The following is an 18,253-nucleotide window of genomic DNA, read 5'->3' on the forward strand; positions in this document are numbered from 1 at the left end:
AGCACTTGCCTGTGAAGCCTAAGGACCCTGGTTCGAGGCTCAATTCCCCAGGACCCATGTTAGCCAGATGCATAAGGGGGCACATGTGTCTGGAGTTTGTTTGCAGTGGCTGGAGGCTCTGGCACACCCACTCTCTCTCTCTCTCTGCCTCTTTCTCTGTCACTCTCAAATAAATAAATAAATAAAAATTTTTAAATATTTGAAAAAACAAAGCAAAATCCATGAACTGACATTAGGAAAACAACAAATAATGAGAGCTCAAGGGATCAAATCAAACATCTTAGGATTAATGACATACTACACAAAAACATACATGGTACAGGCTAGAAAGATGGCTCTGTGGTTAAGGCACTTGCCTTCAGAGCCTAACAACCTAAGTTCAAATCCCCAGTACCTACATAAAGCCAGATGAACAAAGTGGAGCATGTATCTGGGTTTCATTTGTAGTGGCTGGGGCCCTGGCATGCCCATTCTCTCTGTCTCTCTTCTATTTCTCTCTGCTTGAAAATAAATAAATAAATAATATATATTTAAAAAACATATATGTTTCACCATTTGGGGTACATGGAAGCAGCCTAAGGAAATAAACTGTATTTGAAGACAACAAATATCAACAACCTCGTGGGTTGAATTATTGTGAATACAGACCAAACCTTATGAAAGGAATCTTCAGCTTCCCCAGATTAACCTCTTAGGGTATCAGCAAATACCATCTCTTTCATGCATATAGAGAAGAAATGAATTGTAACAACTCACACATAAGAGTTTACTATCTGTCACTGATGCATTAAAGGGCTTGGTTTTTATACTGTGGGAAGCATATTATGTGAAGTATAATGTATTATATGACTTGGGAAATATGGTGGCCAGGGCTCCTTGAGGAAAAAAAATTGCCAAAGGAATCCAATACCGCTCATTTTCTTTGACTACTTATTTCTAAATAGTTGATTTACCAGAAGGCACAAACAAGAATAGAGGGAGGGTCTGTACCCCTTAACACATTGTTCACATCCTGAATAATTGTGGTGTAATGTTAAAACTGATGTAAGTGAATCTGCAACATTTATTCAGATTTTGCCCATTTTTATATGCATTGATTTGTGCATGTTCATGTTTCTGTGCAGTTTTCCCACGTATTGATGACAGACATGTGCCAACACCTCAGGCTCCCTTAGGATGCTCCTAAATAGCCACAGTCATTGCTTCTTACTCCATCCGAATCCCTGACAAACACCAATTAGCTTCCTGTCTCTAATTTTGTTAGTCAAGAATTATTAGGAGAATATTATAGTATGCAGCCTTTTGAGATTGGCCATTAAAAATTTATATTTTAGTTCCATAAAAGTTGTTAGTTTGGGCTGGAGAGATGGCTTAGCGGTTAAGCGCTTGCCTGTGAAGCCTAAGGACCTCGGTTCGAGGCTCGGTTCCCCAGGTCCCACGTTAGCCAGATGCACAAGGGGGCGCACGCGTCTGGAGCTCGTTTACAGAGGCTGGAAGCCCTGGCGCGCCCTTTCTCTCTCTCTCTCCGTCTTTCTCTCTGTGTCTGTCACTCTCAAATAAATAAATAAATAAATAAATAAATAATTAAAAAAAAAAAGTTGTTAGTTCAATAGCCTTTTGTTTTCTATTACTGAACAGTGCTTCATAGTCTTTGACATCCTAATTGTCTGTAATGATTGCTCACTCACATGCTCACTAAAAGATATTTGGGCTGTTTTATTTTTTTCGTTTGTTTTGTTTTTGCCTTTTTGTTTCTTTTGCCTCTGACAAATAAAGGTGCTATGAAAATTTATATTATGGATTTTGTTTGAACACAGATTTTCATTTTAGTAAGCAAAATGCTCAAAACTGTCGTAGGTGTATGCCTAGTTCTACAGAGAGCTGCCATTATGGTTTTCAGAGTGACTGACCCATTTGACCTCCTTACCAGCCTGGGCTAGAGTGAAACCCTACCTTGAGAAACCAAAAAAAAAAAAAAAAAAAAAAAAAAAAAAAAATCAGTTGGGTATATTTGTGTGAACCTATTCTGGGTTCCCCTTTCCGTTGCATTGATCTGTGTATCTAGCCCTCTACCTGAGCCCATACTGCCTTTATTTCTGTAGTTATATTAGAACTAGGTTGATTCCTCCTACATCATTGTATTTGTTTTTCAGAAATGTTTCTATTATTCTAAGTCATTAGCTTCTTTTTTTTTTAATTTGATTTATTAGGTTTTTTTTTTTTTTTCATCAAATACAGGCAGTTTGGTACCATTGTTTAGACTCATCTATGATCTACCCCTTCCCATTAGACCCTCCTTGTTGATGTAAATGGGTCGTGCATTGTGGAGTTAGTCCCCAGTTATTGGTATGCTAAATGTCTCTACAAATCTTGACCCAACATGTGACTCTTACATTCTTTCCGCCCCCTCTTCCGCAAAATTTCCCTGAGCCATGTTGGGTTCTGGAGACAGCTGCCCCAACATACCTCAAAAGGGGCCCAGCTGAAACTAAGGACAACTGGTGAAACAAGCAAGGGTGATATTTTCCTGTGAACTGGATACCAGCACAAAGGGGAAGGAGACCAACGCAGAGAAAAATCAACTCCTACTAAATCAGAGAGCCAGAGCCTCAGAGGCCCCCAACACCTCAGCACTGAAGCAGACCAAAAATGAACCCAACATTAGCTTCTTTATATTGAATTTTGAACTAACTTTACCTATGTCTGAAAAGTACTCCTGTTGAGCCAAGCCCTTTTGTACTATTTTAGAAATTCCAATTTTTATTTGATTTTTCAAGGTAGGGTTTTACTCTAGCCCATGCTGACCTGGAATTCACTATGTAGTCTCAGGGTAGACTCGAACTCACAATGATCCTTCAACCTCTACCTCCCTAGTATACTGGGATCAAAGGCGTGTGCTACCATGCCTGGTTTCTATTTTATTTGTTTATTCTTATTTATTTGAGAGTGACAGAGAGAGAAAGAGAGAGAGACAGACAGACAGACAGACAGACAGACAGAGAGAATGGACACACCAGGGCTTCCAGCCACTGCAAATGAACTCCAAACACGTGTGCCCCTTTGTGCATCTGGTTAACGTGGGTCCTGGGGAATCGAGCCTTGAACTGGGGTCCTTAAGCTTCACAGGCAAGCACTTAACCACTAAGCCATCTCTCCAGCCCCTGATTTCTATTTTAGAAATTATTGATGTGGGAGCATTCAGCTTGACACACACTTCACACAAGATTCTCCTCCTGCTGCGGATGAAACCTCCCATGTTTGCTGGCCTCAGCCTTGACCCCGGAAGCATTTATCCAGGACCCCTACAAGGACTTGAGTGCCTCTGAAGGCCTGTAAAGATGCAGATCCCTTTACTGTGTGCTCGAGGCTAGCCTGAGACTACATAGTGAATTCCAGGTCAGCCTGGGATGGAGTAAGACCCTCCCTGAAAACAAAACAAAAATGAAGAATCCTGAAAAATCTGCTTTCTCTTATAAATCACTTCATTGACCTATGCTCCTTTCTAGAAAGTTTGAGCTGAGTCTCCTTGCCGGTGATGATTTCAGAACTGCGTGGCCAGAACAAGAAACATCTGATTAGAGAACAGAGCCTATTTGCTCATTTCTTTAGCTGTCTAAGGGTGGTCCTCTCTCATCTCAGGCAGTGAAATTCCAGGGGAGTCTCTGTGAACATTGTAAATGCAGGTAAGCAAGGGCACTCAGAGAAAGTTAACCCTTCTAGAAACCGGACAGACTTGAAGACCTTCACCTGTGTGCAAGAGTTGTGGAAGAGACCGTCAAGTATCTCTCAAAAACAAAAGCTTCCAACTGTGTGACAGCGCCCACGAGGATGGGCCAGGTGAACGTTGCAGGTGCAGAGCCTGCGCAAGATGGACCACAAGAGCCCTCCAGGTGCAAGAGCGACACTGTATCCAAGCCGGAGGGGAAGGAGGCATGTGCTGGGATCCTAACCAACAATTTCCAGCGAAGCCTCGATCTGAGAGGAATCACTGGCCTCTGGATTTTAAGCTTGTCAACAAAGGCTTATCTTTTCAAAGCATATTTGTTCTCTTGGTAACATTTGTTTAATGAATAAAGCCCAAATATCTGCCGATAGCGGGTGAGAGCTACTGGCACTCCTTACCAGCTCTTAGAGGGAAAACCACAAGCTCTGCACATTCTCAGTCTAGATCACTGACACCACACGGATGCCAAGCCATGAATCAATGTGTGGTCACAAAATAGAGCTGAAAAGGTTAGTGCACCAGCCTCAGTGCATATAGACACAGATCAAGCATCCCTACTTTGAAAATTCAAAATCTGAAATATACCAAAATTTGAAAGCATTTTTTTTTAAAAGCAGGGCCTCATTCTATCCTAGACTGATCTGGAACTCACTGTAGCCCACACTGGCCTCTATCCCTGAGATACCTCACATATGAGCATACATTCCAAAATTTTGGGGAAAATGTCTAAAATCTGAAACACTTCTGATCCTAAGCATTTTGTATAACATAAACTAATATAAAGTATTATTTTCATATTAGTTGCTACTGTCTCTATAAAAAGCTTGTATCTAACAGAAGACCATGAATGTTCAGCTATAGTTCTGGATGTTTTATTAACATCAGAGGTCCTGCTTTGTTGTCCCATATGCCTACACAAAAATATGCGATTTTAGTAGCAGTCACATCTTTTAAGTTACAGTATCTGATGCTTCTCCTAAGTCTCCCAAGAGAAACATATCACTTATACATGGTAATGTGCAGCCTTGTGGCTCCCAAACCTGCTAAATGTCAGAATGTTCTAGAGTTAATTAAGAATACAAATGCAGGGCTATAGAGATGGCTTAGCAGTGAAGGCACTTGCCTGAAAAGCCTAAGAACCCAGGTTCTATTCTCCAGTGCTCACATAAGCCAGATGCACATGGTGGCTCATGCATATGGAGTTTGTTTGCAGTGGCTAGAAGCCCTGGCATGCCTGTTCTCTCTATATATCTGCCTCCCTCTCAAAAATAAATAAATAAATAAAAATTAAGCCAGGCATGGTGATGCATGCCTCTAATCCCAGCACTAGGAAGACAGAGGTAGAAGGATCGCTGTGAGTTCAAGGCCACCCTGAGACTGCATAGTGAATTCCAGGTCAGCCTGGGCTGGAGTGAAAGCTTACCCTGGGGAAAAAAAAAGAATGCAATGTAGGCCAGGAGTGGTGGTGTGCCTTTAACCCCAGCATTCAGAAGGCAGAGGTAGAAGGATCGATGTGAGCTCAAGGCTAGCCTGAGATTACACAATGAATTCCAGGCCAGTCTGGGCTGGAGCAAGGCTCTACCTCAAAAAAAAAAAAAAAAGTGGGGATGACAGGGGTGGGAGGATGGCCCAGTCAGGAAACCACTTGCCTCATGCAAAGTTCCCAGCATCCACCTAAACGCCAGGTGTGATGGCACATGCCAGTAACCCCAGCTCTGGGGCGGCAGAAACAAAAGGATCTGGGGGAGCTTGCTAGCTAGTTTGTCTAGCCAAATCAGTGAACTCCAGGTTCAGGGAGCGACCAGACCCAGTCTCAAAAATTAAGGTGAAGGACAATAGAGAACGACACCCAGCATGAGTCTCTGACCTCCGAACACTCAACTTCACATACGTGTGCACCCACATGGACATATTCACACATGCACACATTGTTACCTAGTCAATCAAAAGTAATTAGGTAAAATTAACTAATCAATTCAAAGAGTATAGATGCCAGGTGGTGGAAGCCACTTAAAAATCCATAAATAGATGAATGGGAAACAAAAGGTGGTTTGTGTATACAACGTGCTATTCCAAAGCCTTTCAAGGAATGAAACTGTGATACATACACAAGCCTTGAAAACCTTATTCCAAGTAAAATAAACCAGACACTAAGAGGCAAATGCTGTGCAAGCTCTTATAAAAGGCATGTGATATAGATAAGCTCATAGAAATAGGCAGTTCTTTCAAAGAATATTTTTATTTATTTGAGAGAGAGATATACAGAAACAGGCAGGTAGAGAGAGAGAGAGAGAGAGTGAGAGAATTGGCATGCCATGGCCTCCAGCCATTGCAAACAAACTCCAGATGCGTGTGCCCCCTTGTGCATCTGGCTTATGTGGGTTCTGGGGAGTCAAACCTAGGTCCTTTGGCTTTGCAGGCAAGTGACTTAACTGCTAAGCCATCTCTCCAGCCCTAGAAATTGGCAGTTCTTAAGTTAGACAGTGGTTATGGTTGTACAACAATGTAAATGCCCGTAGTGCCACTGAGCAGTCCCTTGAACGTGGCTAAAGTAGTCTTACATTACGTGTGCTTTGCCCTGTAATGGAAGAGTAGGCCCACTTACTGGAGGTTAGGAGCCCGTGGTGTGTACAGAGCTCTGTTGCCTGCATCCGTCATAGTCAGCCCTAGAGGCTCTGAGGCACAGGCCTCCATCTCACCGAGCCCCTGTATTTACCAAGGGTTAGCAAGAAGTAGCTTCACCAAGAGCAAGTCGCTAGAAGTGTCCACGTCAGGAACTGATTCCATAAGTATTTCCAAATCTTGTCTCTATTTCATTTTTCAAATAATAACTGAGCCTTTGACACTGTTCGACAGTCCCCCGAGAACAGGCTTTGCCTCCATTCCCCAAATTATGCAAACATCACCCAAGCTACTGCTTTCAGCACAGAGGGTGGCGCTGCCCGCACAGGCATGGCATGGCTCTCCTTGGTCTGCTTCCACAGCCTCATTAGGGCAGCCAATCCACAGCCCCCCAAACCCAGTCTAACACATGTCAGAGGCAGCTTCTGAAGAATACCTGGCATTCTAGAACATTCTAGGTGTTCTCCTGGGCTCAGCATCACCTGTGGACACCCAGGCATGTTTGCCGATGAACAAGTGCAGCTCAATAGCCACCTTCCTCCTGCAAACATCGTGAGCTGACTTGCACAAATGACATCACAGTGCCCCAAGTTCCTGAGCATACCAGTGTCATTTTTCACTCTCCTATTGGTCCTTAAACATCAGCCTCTCTGGCAGATTTGCTCTTGAAGGCAATCTAGAACATTTAATATTTGAAAGAAAAAAAAAAACAACTTGTGGCAACTTCTAAAGAGACTGAAAAAGGATCTCTCACCCAAGCCCAGAAAGCACGCTTGCCACTGAGACTTGGTGCTGGTTTTTAAACTCCTAAGTGCTGTGTACTCACTCATCGCCACAGAGACGTGTGCGCCACCCGTACAGACTCACTGTCTGCACCTAGAGAAGCATCACATGGGCTTCTGTGTCAATCATTCCTTACGCTCAGATCGGGTGATGCACCCAATACCTGGCTGCACGTTTCCCAGTTCGATACCTTCATGGAATGTGCCATGAGCCTCAGAAGAAGTAAGAATGTTTGAATTCCAAGATATGATAAGAAAACCCACAGTGAACCAGAAGACAGGAGCAGAACATGTGCTGCCATACCCTCAAAGTATGGCGTCAACACTCAGTGGTTTTTTAAAAATATTTTATTTATTTATTTGAGAGAGAGAGAGGCAGAGAGAAAGAGAGGATGGTAGCATCAGGGCCTCTAGCCTCTGAAAACTCCAGATGCATGTGCCACCTTGTGCATCTGGCTTCACGTGGACACTGAGAATCAAACCAGGTCCTTAGGCTTTGCAGACAAGCACCTTAACTACCGAGCCATCTCTCTAGCCCCTCAGAGAAGTGCTTGTAAAGCACTTGCATCTGAGCGTGATGGTGTACACCTTTAATCCCAGCACTCCAGAGGCAGAAGTAGGAGGATCGCTGTGAGTTCAATGCCAGTCTGGTACTACAGAGTGAATTCCAAGTCAGCCTGGGCTAGAGTGAGACCTTACCTCAACAAAACAAACAAAAAGTGCCTGCAGAAAACTAGGCCAAGCTGCAAATGCATATTTTTCCATGTTTGAAAGGGAAAGTAAGCAATCATGCCAAAATCATGGTACCTGGGCTGGAGAGATGGCCTAGCAGTCAAGGTGCTTGTGTGCAAAGCCAAAGGACCCTGATTCAATTCCCTGGGACCCATGTAAGCCAGATGCATAAGGTGGTGCATGTGTCTTGAGTTCATTTGCAGTGCCTAGAAGCCCTGGTGTGCCCATTCCATCTGCCTCCCCCCAAGTAAATGAAAAATTTAAAAGAATTATGGATGCTGGATGTGGTGGCACACACCTTTAATCCCAGCACTTGAGAGGCAGAGGTAGGAGGACCACCATGAGTTCAAGGCCAGCCTGCGACTACATAGTGAATTCCACACCAGCCTGAGCTAGAATGAAACCCTACCTTGAAAGAAAAAGAAAAAAAAAATTATGGTACCTATAAAACGTAAAGTTATAATTACATAATATTATTTAATAACTTACAATGCAATGAAGGACACGCTACAATTACATTTGGATTATCACTAAGTTGGCTAATACTGAATGAAATACACTGTACACTATAACCATAAACAGAACACTTCGGCTGTGTAAAATTCAGTGAAGAAATAGTAAAGTATCAGTGCATGGACTGGGCTGGTACTCCATCAGTTTTTAATTCCCATTATCTCCATAGTTCTCTCTCAGCCTTCAGATGGATCAAGTAACACGTCAAGTGCAAGGTGTCCCACACTGAAGCACAAAGCCTAGAATGTAGCCTCGTTTCCTGTTGCCTCATAGTCCCCTGCCTACATCTAGTCAGCTGAGCACCTACTGTCTGTTGGACACATTGAGCAGGGGCTTAGAAAACAGCCAGCCTAATGAGAGCTCCAGAAATTAAAAACGTCTCATCAGAACTGGAGCTAGTGATAAAAGGGAGAGACACTGAGCTCAGTAGCACAAGGCAGGAAACAGTGCTGGAGGTGAACTTTGCAGAAAAGATCAAAGTCAAAAAGGCAAAGGGTGGAAAAACAATCTAAGCAAAGGGAACAGTATTTGCAAGTCAGGTGTACAGCATGGGGAGGAGCAGCCAAGAGTTAGCATTTGCTAGGACCAAATCTGGCACACGTTGTCTGTAGGCCTCTTTCTAGCTGTAAGCACCATTCCTCCTAGATGCTGCCATTGGCATGAGTCCAGGAGCTGCTCCCTGTATGGCTGGCAGTATGCTAAGATGGGCTCCAAGATTTCACCTTTGCATAGACATCCATCCTGTGTAATCCATTCCTTGACAAATAGGCCCAAACTGGGAATATGATGGATATAACCCCAGTGACCAGGTTCTGTTTCCTGAGAGAAGGAGGAACAGAAGGGTGCCCCTATAATTTAATTCTGGCCATGGTTTCCACCTCTCCCCACTTTTTTCTTGTGGTGCTAGGATCTCATTCATGCTGGGCAAGTAGGCTAACACTGAACCATATCCTTAGCCCTCTTTCCTACTTTTTATTTTAAGACAGGTGTAAGGCTGGCCTTGAACTTACTTTGTAGCACAGACAGGCCCTAAACTTTGTAATCCTCCTATCTCACCTTCTCAAGCAGCTGGGACTACATGTCGGGGCCACTGGGCTTGGTTCCCTTGACAATTTTAACTGAGTTATGTGAGATTATCTTGAGCAGGCCTAATTTAAGAGATGACCCCTTTCAGTAGATGTGCATACATTGAGGAAGGAAGCGATTTCACAGCTGCAAATGAATTTTCCTAACAGGAATGTGAGCTTAGAAAAGGATTCTGCACCCAGCCCTGGCTACTACCTACATTGCAACTTCTCAAGGCCCAGCTAAGCATGCCCAAAATCTTAATCCATTCAAACTGTGAGGTGATCAGTGAGGATTGTTTTAAGATACTAAGCTTTTCGTGAATAGGTATGCACCAATAGAAAATGAACACTCAGAGATTGGAGCTTCATGTCCAAACTATTCTCTCAGACTCACTCACGGTACAGTTTGAATGGCTGGTAAACCACTGACCTGAAAGTAGGTTCTTTCCTATTCAGGATGCAAAACCTGGGGCAGATTTATTGTGCACCCAGTGATAGTATACAATAACTGTTAGGAATTTTGTAGGACCAGTGGATGAATATGATTTTTGTCTTTTGGAACTTTTGTTTCTGAGGAATGGGCATGGACTTGGTATTTGCAACTGAAGATCCCTTTTGAAGCAGTAAGTCAAGTTTTTAAAGTTTTTTGTTTGTTTGTTTTTATTTATTTATTTGACAGCAACAGACAGAGAGAGGAAGAGACAGAGAGAGAATGGGCGCACCAGGGCCTCCAGCCACTGCAAACGAACCCCAGATGCGTGTTCCCCCTTGTGCATCTGGCTAACGTGGGTCCTGGGGAATCGAGCCTCAAACCGGGGTCCTTAGGCTTCACAGGCAAGCGCTTAACCGCTAAGCCATCTCTCCAGCCCAAGCCAAGTTTTATGGACTATTCTGATGACAGTTTGTGAATGTTACATACAGAGAGAATTGCATTTGGAAGTTTGGCTTATGCACTTTCTAGGCGGAAGGAAATACTCCAGAGGACCTTGTTGGAATTGGGCTACTGGCATAAGGTCTGGTTGTGTTCTGCTTTCCAGGCCCAGAGAGTTTAATCAAGGTTAAATTTTTAATGGATTGATGTGTATTGGACTGAGATATTTAAGATTTTTAAGTTGGAAAAACTCAAGCAAGTTTAATTTACTGGCACCGAGGCTGCATGCTGAAGCTGCTATAGTCAAATATATTAGCATTTGGAAGGAAGATGGCCTAACTACTTTCCACTGAATCAATGGAAAGGATGCCTGAGGAAAGTCTATGATAGACACGCAAACTCTTTTGGAAAAGAATTGAATGGAGAAGAAACATGCTTTTGAAGATTGACTTATTTTATCCCTGAATTAAGAAGATGGCTCTGTCCTGCACACGTGGTATTGGGTTTGGAAGCATGAAAAACGTATGGAGTAGACATGAAGCACACATGGTTCCAGGAGATGCTGCTGAGACATGGCATATCGGCAGGCCATGATGACCCTGACAGGCTGACCAAGCCATTGGAAGATGGACCATGGTTTTTAGTGGCATCCTAAGGCCAGAACTGTACAAGAGCCAGCATGGACGCTGTTGACTAGGGATAGAAGTTTTCCCTGACTATTCAGCCCAGCTGGAGGAGTGGCAAAGGAAAATCCAGAGACTTTAAGTCGCTGGTTATATCATATTTGAACTGCAGATGTTTGATGTTTGCTTGATGGTTATTGAATTTGCATCATTCCGATCTCTCCCTGTTATGCATTATAGCAGTTGAAAATGTTTACCTTGTGCCTTTTTATGTCGCAAGTATATAACTTGTTTTGATTTTACAGGACTCACAGCTAAGAGGCTGGAGAGATGGCTTAGTGGTTAAGGCATTTGCTTGCAAAGCCAAAGGATCCTGGTTTGATTCTCCAGGATCCACATAAACCAGATGCACAAGGGGGCACATGCATCTGGAGTTCATTTGCAGTGGCTGCAGGCCCTGGCATGCCCATTCTCTCTCTCTCTCCCCCCTCTTTCTCTCAATCAAATAAATAAATAATAGTTTTTAAAAAACATACAGCCAAGACTCACACAATCTTAAACCTCAGATGAGACTTAGGGACTTTGGAACTATCTTAAGTTGGTAAAGACTGTGGGGACCTTTGAATTTGGCAATATACAATGTGAGATGGTTATGAATCTATAGGGGGACAGGGACAGAATGTGCTAGCTTGAATGGATGGCCCCCAATATATTCAGGATTTTGTTAGTTTGTCATTTAGATCTGCAGCCACCTGGCTAGAGAAGTTGTCACTGTGAGTGGAGCCTAGGGTCCTGCCCTAAAGCGGGAGAGTGGATCTGGAATTTCAGTCTAAAGATATGCAGAGTTCTTGAGCTCTGCCTGGAGTTCCTGAAGTGTGCTGTGTGGTATGGATTTTGGTGGTGGCTTTTCTTTCTCAGCATGGACCTGTGAAAGTGGACCAACTTCTTTTGCCATTATGAGACTTCCCCTGGATCTGTAAGCTTCAATAAATACCCCTTCCTCTGTAGTTGTGCTTGGTTTGGAAGTTCATCTCAGCTGCCTGAAGCTAACTACTACTGTAGGTAACTGGTCTATGCAAATGAATGCCATTCCCTAGGCATGCGAAGCTCTTATTCATCAGTTCCTAGGGTGGTTGGTCTGATGTGGGTAATTATTGTGCAAAACTGATATTTTACTCCTTCCTTTCTTTCTATTAGACATCATAAGCTTAAATCAAATATAAGAGTTAAAACAGTGGAATCCATGAACTCCTAATCACAGAAAAGCAAGACGGAGCACACAGAAATCAAAGACAAGAGAAGATTGTGGAAAATAAGCCCACTTGATAAATGACAGTCTATTTTTTTCTACCTTTCATCAAAGCTTTGTGTACAATTAATATTTCATGTGCTTTATGAACAAAGAGGATGGAATCTGACCTATAAAATTTGAAACACCTTGTTCATTTATGAGCCACTAATAACAAACATATATCCAGATAACAAATACATTATTGTTCATAAATAACCCCAAACTAAAGGGCAATTTTCAGTCCAAATAAATATGGAAAAGCTGCCAGAACCATCTGTTTGATTCCTGATGAGCTCATTTGTTTTCATCAAACAATATTGAGTTTTTTTCAAACTAGATTAGTCTTTCACCGAGTTATTAGGTTATTTGGATTAAAAAATTATAACCATCATTAGTAAGCATAAAATAATTGCAAAAGTATGCTGAAATACTTGCTTTAGAAGAATTAGTTATAATTGACTTACTTTGTCTTAAAGAATATTCTGACTTCATAAAAGTTAAGAAAAATTGTTTATCAGCACCACCCCCAAGTATTTGGCGTGTGGATCAGTACTTTCTTTCTGAACTAATGGAGTAGAGGGAACATATGAGCAGCCTGATTAAAGCAAGCAGGACTGCGCATGCATGCAATCACAAACACGTAGGTACGAAGTCTTTCCATGGACACATTTAGAAGCATGAGCGGTTATATTTCTACCTTCAAGTAGATCTTCTCCACCATTTCTCCTTTTAGATCAGAGGAAAATAAACTGAAGTTAGGATAGGATGTGGTAATTTAATGCCGCCCTTCTACCTTTCTCCATACAGTTAACATAAAAATTCTATTCCAAATTTGTGTTAATTCAGTAGGTCTGGAGGGTAGCCCAGGAACTGTTGTCTTCACACATTTCCTAGTTGATACGAGGCTGACAATAATTTCTGAGAACTAGTTCCCTTATTTTTCTTTTTTAATATTTTATTAATTCATTTGAGAGAGAGAGAAAGAAAGAAGGAGGGAGAGAGAGGGAAGAAGGGAGGAAGAGAATGGGTGAGCCAGGGCCTCAACCCACTACAAATGAATTCCAGACACATGCACAACTTTGTGCATATGGCTTGACATGGGTAATGGGGAACTGAACTTGGGTCTTTAGGATTTGCAGGCAAGTGCCTTAACTACTGAACAATCTCCCCCAGCCCATAAGAACCATTTCTTGTCTAAGTGCTTTGACCTTCACCTGGGAGTCCCGCACAAACCAGCAACCTTCTGTATGGATGACCAACTCCTACTTGTTCACAAATATGTCTTGCCTCATCTGAAAAGCGTCTACAAGAACATGCCCTAATCCCTTGCCCCATAACTGGCCCCTTTGCCTTCCCTGCGCACTCTGGCCTGTCATCCTGGGATAATATCACTCCTAGATGACACTTCTGTCTTCAGTAGAGCAACAATACTGACACCCCATACTTCAGCTGGGAGAAAATAACACCCCAGCAGCTGAATGACTCAATTTGTCTAGCTCCTCAATTCCCTCTTGTAAAAAAAGTAAGAAATTTTCCTTGTTGCTACTGTGCAGATGAGCATTAACGCCTAACCTGGTACGCAGCCATGGGGAAAGCAAGTGCCATTAGGACTGCCATGAATATGACAGATGGGCCAAAGGTCTTAAAACGTCCCAGCTAATCACAACATAACCACGGGAAACCGACAGCGCCACATGGAAAGTCAGATGTCCATGGCTGTCATGGGACTTGGAGCAAAGGCTCTTGGGAAAACATCCTCAGAACACAGGCAGGTGATCAGCACACGCAAGGTCACATTCTCCTGTGGGAATAATGGCATCACAGGGTGGGGTATCCACCTCACTAGCAGTCTGGTGTCAAAGAATAATAATCACTTCTGAAGACCCACAATGCATAGGCACGTCACAGAGCCCAAGGAGTAAATGCAAACTTCTTTAAAAACTATTTAAACATAGGACAATACAGGGAACGTCAAATGACCCAAATTTCTTAAGAGACATTTAAAAAAGTGGACGTTGGGTCTGGGAAGATGGTTTGGTGGCTTGCAAAGCCTACTGGTCCAGGTTAGTCCAAGTTTGATTCCCCACAAAAAGCCAGATGCACAAAGTGGTGCATGCATCTGGAGCTTGCGTGCATTGGCAGGAGGCCCAGGTGTGCCCATACATACATTCTCTCTTCTCTCTCTCTCTCCTTACAAATATATAATAAATAAAATAGTTTTTAAAACTGGGCAAGACAGAACAAGATGATAATATGACTTCTCTCTCCATAATTTCCTCATAGAACATTATCCAACAAATAAGAAAGGAGGGGCTATTGGGGCCCTTCAGGCTTCAGGCGCGGTGTATTCTATGACGAGGCAGCTATGGATGGGAATACGAGCATTTCTTATTAAGGAATAATACATAGGTGTAACAGCAGGTCAGACATTCGCTCCTTCCTCTATTCCATGTTCTAAACTTAGCTAATTTTAGTTCTGTAGTTCTGGACCAAATTCTGTGAAAACATAATCATTCAAGTGTGAACTTCACAGTGTTTCTGTGACACACAATATCAAATTTCAAATATCATAATAGCTGACATCCTCAGCAAGGATCTTTAAAGGGAGCTTGATAACATTGTTCACTCACAAAACAAAAGAAGGGAAAATATGTTTCATGGCCAGGCGTAGTGGCACACACCTTTAATTCTAGCACTTGGGAGGCAGAGGTGAGAGGATCACTATGAATTTGAGGCTAGCCTGGGAGTATAGAGTGAGTTTCAGGTCAGCTTGGGCTAGAATGAGACCCTACCTCAAAAAAAATAAAAAATAAAAATAAAAAAGAATATATGTTTCATGATATGGGGGAATTAGAACAGGAAAAGACTAGGCTAGGAGTTTGACTCTGGAGTCTAACAGGAGGGAAAGGCCAAAAAGGTGAATGAGGGGACACACCATGTGCTGGCACATTTTGAAAACGAAGATGGCCAATGTGTTTTTGCCACATGTGTCAGTAACTCTTCTTCCTCAGCCCCATCATCTCCTGGGGACAAGAAGCTGTCATTTGGTGTCATTAGTCACAACTGAACCTGCACCTGGCTTCCCAGGTGGCTGTGGTGGAACACACACACAGGACAGACCTGGAAAGGTGACTCCAGGCAACTGTTGAGAGAAGAAGCTGAACATACAAATATTTGTCAGTAGGGAGATGACAAATGAATGATTATATATTGATTCTGTGGAATCCAAACAACAATTGAAAAAGTATGTCCTGCTCTTTGAAAATCCAGAATTCATATTATTGCTGAGATTTTTTTAAAAGTTGAGTGCAACAGAATATGTACGGTTTCATTCCATTTCTGACCATATAAAGCATACACCCAAAAGTATATACACACATGATAAACTGCAAAAGTTATGGGGTAGTCATAAAAATGATAATAGTTATTACTTATGAGCAAAGCAGGTTTTGGTGGACTCAAAAAAGACTTGCTTTCCCTTTCCTGTTTAAATGCTTTGCTATGCTCATATATTAGTGGACTAGTTATCTAATTAGAGTTGAAAATAAATAAAACTGTGCTAAGGAAGCAGAGGCAGACACAATCAGAAAAGCAAATGAAAAGAAAGTCCTAAGAAACGGTGAGAGGTGGTTTGCCAATTTATGACAAATGATGGAGAAAGGTCTTTGACATGTATTTATCAGCATGCCAACATCGGAGTTTGATTTTCTTGGTCATTACGGGCTGTTTGGCTTTAGTTCTTACATCCTCATTGTGAAATTCTTGGAGCAGAAAGAGAGCAAAAAGTCTAAGGAAAAATACGGCCTTGGGATGGAAAGATGGCTTAGTGGTTAAGGCACTTGCCTGCAAAGCTGAAGGACCTCAGTTCGATTCCCTAGGACCCACATAAGCCAGATGCACAAGGGGGCACATGCATCTGGAGTTCATTTACAGTGGCTGGAAGCCCTGTGCCCATTCTCTTTCTCTCTCTTTGCCTCTTTCTCTCTCTCCCTCTTAAATAAATAAATAAAACTAAAAAATATATTTTTAAAATATGGCCTCCCAGCTACAAAATCAGATTTCTCACACCAAAGGTTTCCTAGGGCAGATAATGATGGTCAACCTCTCAAAGATGAGCTTGTTGTTTCTTCAACAAAACGTGACCTTCTCTATCCCTTTCCTTCATCTGGGAAACTGTTGCGGAGAGGGCTCAGCTGAAACTTGAAAATGTGGTCAGTGGCGTGGGCACGGAGTCTCTTGTACAGCATCTGTGCGTGAGGTGGCAAGACCACCTAGTTCTCAGGGCTACCTTTCTTCATGCATACGTGGAGCTCTGAAAACATTGACTGAGTGTGAGGGTCCAGGAGCTGGCTCTCAGTGAACATGACCTTAGTGCTTTCCACTGGCTGTGCTGATGAACATGGTGCTGTCTGTGATGCATCACACTGGGAAAGGCCCAGAAATGTGCCTTTTAACCACTGATTCCTGCTCCATTAGCTTTTGAAGAACATTTGTTGTTCGTGTGCATCTCTCCAATAAAGGAGGAACAGATAATAAGAAATGCTTATTACATATATATTTATATGCATACAATCAGACCAGTACCAAGGGTGGGATCAGCAGGCTTTTAGTGCTACTTCAAAGACAACTGGGGGAATGGAGATTTAATTTGGAAGGAAAGAAAAAAACTTTAATAGCAACCAAAATGGTAAAATTTGGGATTAAAAACTCCTGTGGTGGAAGAGAGCAGGATGAGTATAGAGTCTTGGGGGGAAAAAAGCAAGTGTTGAAACTTGTTGACAGAATGTTGATGTGCGTGTGCATGGTCCGTCTTCTTCACCCAGGGCACTTCAGTGACTTGTCTAGAAGATACGCCACCAAATGTGCAGAGGCTCACTCTCCCTTCATCCCCTTCTCAGGGCTTCTTAGCAGCTGTCCACCCCATACCCGCACCAGCCTCCCTCCTAATGCACTCGGCCCCCCAGCCAAGAGCCGAGGTGAAAGAGATGTGGAATTGCCTAAGGTGAGGAAGAGAAGGTGGCCAAGGCCTAACTCACCTTTGCAGCGCTCACAGCAGGCGCCCCTTTGCTTGATGGCCAGGGCACAGTCTTGAGACAGCACAGGACATTTCTCCCTCTTGCAAGTCACTTCTTTGTTCTAGGCAGAGACAAGAGACGTTTGCAATCAACTTCACAACGAATCCCCCAAATCCTAACCCACAACTGCACTCAGCTTCTTCCAATCTTGCCTGCAGCTTGGGAAGAAATCTCTGGAATAGCTGAGGGAATTTTTCTCCCCCTGAAACAGAAATATCCTCTCCCCCCACCCCCCAGGAGCATAGGACTCTGGGAGAGCAGAGGACTTTCAAAGGTGAAAGGAGTTTTTTTTTTTTTTTTTTTTAAACCCTTCTTTAAAAGCCAGCTTTACCCAGATAACTGCATGCAAAGAACAGGTTTCTTTAGCTCCATCCTATAGTTCCTTTTTAGTGCATACTTCTGAAATGATAATATTTGTGTAAATCAGATTTTGCCCATTTGGCTACCTGGGCCAGGACTGCATCGTGAGAGCAAAAATATTTTCTCACAGACGTCCAACCATCCTTAAGTAGAGTGCTTTAAAATGCAGCAACCTAAAGTTCCAACTCAAATAATGACAGAGTTGCGTATTGAATCAGCTTAGTAAGAGAAAAAATAATATCCCAGATGCCAAGCAGAGACATAGTCGTCAGTGTTTTATAGCTGTGGGACAGCTGCAGTACATTAGCACTTATGCTAATGAAAGTGTGGTAAGAATTTGCATCTTTGGTTTTATCCCCAAAGGTTAGCTGTTAAAATGTCTTAGAGACGATCCAAACATGATCAACATGCCTGTCTCTATGAGGAGCGCATGTACAAAATCGGATCAAGATTTGGGCTTCAATGAAGACTTATCATACTCTCGGTGCGCTGGCTTCCAGTGTGACTTAAATCCTATGAGACATTCAATGCCATAATCCCATAATCCTGTTGTACAGAGAAGAAACCTGCAACTGCGTGAGGGTAGCTGACTT

The 18,253-nt window shown here is 42.7% G+C and overlaps 1 protein-coding gene across 3 annotated transcripts in view; it reads right to left on the bottom strand.

The window, feature by feature from the left end:
- Nucleotides 1-18,253, bottom strand: part of Bmper (BMP binding endothelial regulator) — a 254,257-nt gene that overhangs the window by 200,535 nt on the left and 35,469 nt on the right. For all 3 annotated transcript variants that reach the window (XM_045135611.1, XM_045135609.1, XM_045135610.1), the window contains exon 3: nucleotides 17,262-17,361. In XM_045135611.1, coding sequence (XP_044991546.1) covers nucleotides 17,262-17,361 — 100 coding nt within the window. The remainder of the gene's footprint in view (nucleotides 1-17,261; nucleotides 17,362-18,253) is intronic.

The sequence above is a fragment of the Jaculus jaculus genome, chromosome 16 (assembly GCF_020740685.1).
Source record: "Jaculus jaculus isolate mJacJac1 chromosome 16, mJacJac1.mat.Y.cur, whole genome shotgun sequence".
Classification (NCBI taxonomy): domain Eukaryota; kingdom Metazoa; phylum Chordata; class Mammalia; order Rodentia; family Dipodidae; genus Jaculus; species Jaculus jaculus.